The sequence below is a fragment of the Gallinula chloropus genome (assembly GCF_964237585.1).
Source record: "Gallinula chloropus genome assembly, chromosome: 28".
Lineage (NCBI taxonomy): Eukaryota > Metazoa > Chordata > Aves > Gruiformes > Rallidae > Gallinula > Gallinula chloropus.
The window spans coordinates 1793655-1800486 of NC_140113.1; the positions used below are offsets into that span (position 1 = coordinate 1793655).

The 6832-nt window shown below is 43.0% G+C and overlaps 1 protein-coding gene across 1 annotated transcript in view; it reads left to right on the forward strand.

Moving 5' to 3' along the window:
- Positions 1–6832, forward strand: part of RANBP3 (RAN binding protein 3) — a gene marked incomplete at its 5' end in the record, with an annotated part of 43265 nt that extends 36433 nt beyond the window's left edge. The window contains 4 exons of the mRNA XM_084276332.1: positions 1250–1370; positions 1972–2114; positions 3801–3981; positions 4860–6832. Coding sequence (XP_084132458.1) covers positions 1250–1370; positions 1972–2114; positions 3801–3981; positions 4860–4903 — 489 coding nt within the window. The 3' untranslated portion in view covers positions 4904–6832. The remainder of the gene's footprint in view (positions 1–1249; positions 1371–1971; positions 2115–3800; positions 3982–4859) is intronic.

Genomic DNA, 6832 nt, shown 5'->3' on the forward strand with positions numbered 1-6832 from the left:
TTAGAACGATGTTCAGTCATGCCTTAAACTCCTGATGTAATTCATGATTTATTTGACATTGTACTTATTCATTTTCACTTCAGTATGTCCTTAAAAAAGTGTTGGGCTTTCCTGTAGAGCTAAGTGGTATTTATTTTTTTCCTCCTCTCTTTATCCTCCAATTATGGTTTTTTTTTCTTGATCTTTGAGTTTCCCAGCACCTGAACTGCATTCTTTTTCTAAGGATAGCTGTTTGCTGTTACAGACCAGCTGGTCTGTTCTTACAGCACATGGATGTGCATCAGTTGCACTTGTATTACCCTACAAAACAATAATCTATAACGTGTGTCTGATAAGAAGAAATCCCTGATGACAAGAATGGCCTTGAAATGGTTGTTCTGGTATTTCTGTTTCTCTGTAATTCAGAAACTCCTGGATGCTTCCTGGGGATATAGAGATCACAGAATCACAAGGTTGGAAGAGACCTTTAAGATCATCAAGTCCAACCATTCCCATCCTGTGCTAAACCAGATCCCTGAGCACCTCATCTACCCTTTTTTTAAACACCCCCAAGGAAGGTGACTCAGCCCCTCCCTGGGCAGCCTGTTCCAGGCCCTGACAACTCTTTGGAACTCTGTCTTCCTTAGATATTGGGCAGGGGAGGAAAAAGGGAGCATTTATAGGAAGCAGGGGCAGTCCTACCAGTGGAAAGAAGAAAGGGGTACTACTTCAAACTGATGAACAGGGAGGCAGGAAAAACACCTCTTGTTTATTTGTGACCGTGTGTGGGTCAGGCTGTGAGTTGATAAAGAGCAAACTTCTTGGTTCATCCTTTTATCCTTAATACAGGGTGAGGTTGGCTTTGCTTTTGTTGTGCTGGGTCTTCCCAGCACCAGACAACCAGCCTCAGTAGTGCAAAGTGCACGTGAGGCTGTAGAAGGAACTGACTGATTTAAGACCATAGGTGTCTCTTACCACGATAAGTTTCCCCTGTGGAAGTTTGTACCTTATGTGAAGATTGTTCTTCTTGTTTGATCCTGTAAGAATACACAGCTTCTGCCAATAACTCACTCCTTAGGGAACCAGACAGCATGTGTGGGGGACTTCATCACAAGAGAGAGGAGAAGGAGGAGTGGTTTGGTTTCCACAGCCACAAACAGTTCAAAACTGCAGTATAAAATCTGAATTTTCTTTACCCAACTGTGACTAAATAGGAAATACATGATTACTTCAATCACCTGCTGTGCCTCAGAGATCTTTTCTATTACAGATTCAGTGCAAGCTGTTTGTATTTGATAAAATCTCTCAGTCTTGGGTGGAAAGAGGGCGAGGGCTTCTGAGACTCAATGATATGGCCTCAACAGACGATGGGACATTACAGTCTCGGCTGGGTAAGACGAACCAGGGGGGAAGGAGGTACTGGGTCACAGTGATGCTGTTTTCATAAGGTGCTGCCACAGCACACAGCACCATCCACTTTTGGTTCTGTCTTGGCTACAGCAACTCAAAAGCAGTTTGGACCTTTTCAGATTTTTTTCATATCCTCCTATTGTAGCAAATGTTCCAGTTCCCCCCCCGCCTTCCTCCCCACCACACTCCCCAAAACCAAGCTATATTTAGCAAGTAGAATATTTGAGTAGACATTTATGGTAACACTTCAGATCTGGAATCTTTGCTTTTTGGGATGGGGTGCTGGTGGTGGGGGAAGACTTTGCATAGCTCATGATTCTTCTGATGGGCAGGAATGTGCCTGAGATTCTCAGCTCGGATCCAGCTGCTGAGCTCTGTGTTAACATAAGACTAAATACCTTTAGACATGACTGATAAACTTGATTAACATTAACAGTTGGGAGAGATTCCTGTTTTAATGTCTTTCCCTTAATATTCTTTGTGAAAAGACTTACACATTCACACAGTAAAAAGCCATCTTGGGTGTTTTGAGCTTTGTGTTGTGTCTTTCTCCACCTAACTAATTTTATCTGTTGGTTTTAGTGATGAGGACCCAGGGGAGTCTCAGGTTAATCTTAAATACCAAGCTCTGGGCTCAGATGCAGATCGACAAAGCCAGTGAGAAGAGTATCCGGATCACCGCGATGGATACGGAGGACCAGGGAGTTAAAGTTTTTCTTATATCAGTGAGTATTGGGTTTTGGTTTACATCTTAACCTTCCTACTGAAACTGGTGTTTGCTTGAATTGTAGCTGAGGTAATGTTCCTGTTCTTCTCTGCACCTTACCTCCTTGCCACCACACCCTCCTCAAAGACAAGGGGCTTGGCAGCCTCTGCTTGCCTGAACAGCCGTACTAGAGATGAAGAAATGCTGTGTAAAAGGCTGCCCTAGGAAGCCAGATTGTCCAGACCACTGACCATGGAGACATGAGATCTGTTCCACACCTTCTGTGACTATAACTCTAGTACCTCATTTCTTGCTCTAAGGGGAACAGGCATCTCATGGACTTACATGTAAAGGCCTAACCAGAATTCGATCTACCAGGACTTGTAGCACAGGACAGCTGTCTGTCTTATCTGTGGTGTGGGTGGAGTGCACTGAATACCTGTCAAGAGCATAGAGTTAGTAGCTAAGGATAACACTTTTAATACAGAGTATTCCAAGCAGTAGCAGGACAGTGAATGTGACTTCTGTGCTTGCTAAATGGGGAAACAGCCATCCCAGTTTGAATTACTAGAACACTGGAGAGATCTTGATACAGCCAGCAAGAAAGGTTGTTCTCTGTCTGCTCTGAGCACTTGGAGATTGTGAGAGGTCTGAATGTACTCTCTTGGCTTACACTGATTCTGCACGAGGGGTTGCTAAAGAATTAAGCATTCTTATGGATCAGAAGTTAAGGTAACAGCAAGTGGTCAGCTTCCCTGTGACAGCAGGTGTGATGGGTTGGGATCTGGAGCCCTGGCGTGGCACTTGGTGACACTGAGTATCTGCTGATAGAAACAAAAAGCAGAGGAATTAATGGATAACTCTTCAGTGTTTTTCTAGATGTGAAAAGTTTGAGTTAATCTGTCATCAGGTTATTTGCTATTTATTTGAGTATAGATGAGTATCTTGTATGGAATAATCTGTTCACTACAGCTTCTTGCAGGGGAACTTTGTACATATAGAGGTGACAGATTTGTGACAGATGGGGAAGACAGAAACAGGTTTTTAGGGAAGAATGATAGAAGAGGGATCCTTACCTTACAGCTAACTTGGGGGTAATGGTATGAGTAGTTAACTGACAGTGTGAAGACAGCTTTGTAGTATTGAAAGGGAGTTCCTTTAAGTGATATCCCCAGTAGGTCTAAAAGTTGGTGCTTTTGAAGGCATGAAGGGGCCTGTAACCTTTGAGAGGAGAAAAAGATACATTCTTGGATAGGTTGTCACAGATGCTTCCCTCTGAAACAGTCCCTCTTGGAACAATTAAATGACTTGATTATGAGCAACTAAAATGTGAAGTTGAGTTACTGACAACCCAGGAAAAGTCTGTGCAAGACAAACTTCTTCAGGATCTTTGTTAGCATAAGCTTTTGGGAGGTGTCAGGAGAGCTGTGTGGCTCCTGGGTGCAGATGATTATATAACATCAGGTAGTAGTGGTGATGTTAGCCAGGGAAGGCTGGTGCTGGGCTGAGGAATACACTCACCATCAGTTTAGCTTCCCTGGCATCTTGCTTTGTGTACCACAGCCCGTTCTGATGGGGCTTGGAAAACCCTACGTGAGACTGACTTGTGAAACTGGGCGTGACTGGTGTGTGATATGGAAGCAGCAGTTTATCCTGTCCTAACTCCTTACACTGTTTTCTTGTTCTTGAATGATAAAACCCCTAGGCCAGCTCTAAAGACACAGGGCAGCTGTATGCAGCGTTACACCATCGCATCCTGGCCCTGCGGAGTAGAGTGGAACAGGAGCAAGAAGTCAAGAATGTAGCACCTGAGCCAGAGGTAACGCAGTCAAATGAGGAAGACAGTGATGATGATGTCATTGCACCTTCAGGATCAGTTGGAACTGGTAAGCAACAAAGAGAATAGCTTCCTCTTTTCCATATGTCTCTCTCTGGGTTTCTTTCTGGCTGACTGCCTGCTCAGTTGGTGTATGCTATAGGTGTGCTTCTGGCCTGTTGCTTCTCACTCATTGCCTGAATTGCCTTTTGCAGTGCAGCTGTTTCCTCCTGCTTCTCCTCCAAAGGTGTTTAATGTCCCCTCTGCTGCTTCTCTGAGCTACCTGTCACAGTTTAGCAGAGGTTATGTGTGCTTTGATTAATCCTAACGCTGTTGATGGGGTTTTGAAGGGGTGGTTGTGAGTTTGGTTTTTGCCTTCAGCATGGCCAAGGCTTGCACTTAAAACCCAAGATGACTGGCTTGGGCTACTTCCTCAAGTACTGTGCTATTTGGAAAGTAGAAGGTTTGAGAAGGGACATGGAAAGAGTGTAATTAATTTCATTGTAGAAGAGGAGAACATAATTTTCAAGTATGAATCTTCAGTTTGAGGAAGGCTTGACTTGGGAGTCATCTCTGCTTTGCTGTCTTATGGCTTAGAACATTCCACCTCTGACAGACTGCTCCTCCATCCTGATTCACTGCAGGGAGGGGGTGGGGAAGAACAAAAGTATTGGGTGGATGAAGGGGCAATGGCTGAAAGTTAGAGCATAGGAAGAACTTTTCCCCAGTGAGGGTGAGGGAGCCCTGGGACAGGCTGCCCAGGGGGTGTGGAGTCTCCTTCTCTGGAGAGATTCCAGCCCCGTCTGGACACCGACCTGTGTGACCTGTCCTAGGGAGCTGCTTTGGCAGGGGGTTGGACCTGATGGGCTCTGGAGGTCCCTTCCCACCCCTGTGATTCTGTGATTCTTTGATATTTCTTATGACAGACAATTACTTTGTTTCTTTCAGGTCCTAATGATGAAGGTGACGGGCAGAACGTTGGCAGCACATAGCAGATGTGAGCCGATCTGCTTGCAAGGCTGCTGTGAACACCATCTTGCAGGCATCTCTTGATACCCCAGGCCAGCTATTATTTCAGGCAGTGTTGAAGGCTCCAGGACTTAAGAACTGTGCATCCCTGTTCTGTTTGTTTGGTTTTTTGGTCTGGATCAGTAGATTCCACACAAAAAAAGCAGACTTGGAAACTACCTGAATGTGGTTTGGGACGTGAAATGCTCATCATATTGATGAGCAAAAAAACAAAAAAAGTAAAAAAAAAATTAAAAAAAAACACAATAAAAACCAACAACAACAAAAAACAACAAACATTTCCCCTCATCCTTGTAATTGAAATGGCACATTACAGCTTGTCACAGCTTTTCATTGGGAACTTCTGACTGTTTCTTCAGTAGTTCATATCTTGCAGGCCTCCAAGATAGAACTTCCCGACACGGTTCCAACTCGAATTCTGCTTTCATAACCCCTACTCTCCCTTACCAGTTTCTGCCACTTGCAGGGAAACTGTGTCCTCCCCAGATCCTACGCTCACTGGCTGCCCTCTTGGGTTCATTGTCTTTTTGGACTGCAGATGGGGCAGACTGTTTTTACCTTCTAATCCCAACGTAGGTTTGTGGGCACCGTTTGTTCCCTGTCTTAGTGGGTTTATAAACAGAGAGAAACAAAACATTGTGGTTCACCAGAAAAGCTTTTTTTAATGAGGTAATAAGAGACTTTGAAGTCCACAGGATGTTTTGCTAACTCCTTTTATTTCTTCCCATTTCATTATTGTTATTTGGGGATTTATATTGTGGTGATACTTTTTTTTTAATTTTAGTTTTTCAAGAAGATGCTCTTGTCTGTTGAAAAAGTGAAACTATTGTTTTGTACTGTTCTTTTCTGTTACTATTTAAGGGAGAGCTAAGCCACTATATATAATAGATGTTGCATACAATTTTTCTTAGAAAATGACATATTTCTGTGGCTAAAGTGTAGGAGGCATCCAGGTTACACCTTGAGAAAAGTCGGTGAGGAAACAGCTATTTAGCCCTTGGAAGAATAAAATAAGCTCATGTCATGAGCTCTGCCAGCCATTAAAATAAATCAGTATAATAAAGCAGCTCTCATTTAATGGCTTGATTCAACAAGCCATTTAAGCACTTGCCTGACTTAACTACATGTGAATAATCTTAACTGAAGTCAATGCAACTATTCATGCTTAAAGTCGAGTACATTTTTAAATATCTTGCTGAATTAACAGCCTTAAATAGAAAATTAAACTTCTAACCCTTCCTGTCCCTGTTCTGTTTCCTGAAGTCTTGCAGCATGAAGAAAAAAGGTAACATTGCCAGCTTGGAATAGTTTGGGCTGAAGGACACTGTATTCTGTTCCACCAAAATAAAAGCAAGAATGTTTTCCTGTGTGTAATTCTGAAGTACTCCTACTCTAACCATAATTCACTTTTTTGCTTTGGACGTTTCCCTAATAATTTGGGCCTCTTGTGTGAAAGTTGAGTTTTATTTTGTTATTAAAACCTCTGGTATGTTCTTGTCCAGCCAAGTTGGAATTCGATAGTCACAAAGAACAGCGACCTGGTCGCTTGGCCTGTAAATTCCCCAAACTGTTCTGTTTCCCTTATAAATAGTTTCCTGATAGAGAAGTTCTCACTTGCTCTTTCTCCTGTAGGTTGAGGAGACCTAAAATGCACCATTTAAAAGAAAATGAAAGAGGAAGAAGACTTTTTAACGTAGCATGAATTGAAAATGAAGCCCTTGGTTGTAGCATAAACACAATCACTGACATTACTGAAACAGCAGAACAGTCCTTACTGCCTCTCTTCATGAAACAGGCTTTTCTTCCCTGTCAGTCCAACATGGTTCATTTCACCTGTCGTTAACTGTTGTTAGAGACTTCAGCTGTTGGGCAGGGGTTGCTTTGCTTTTCCT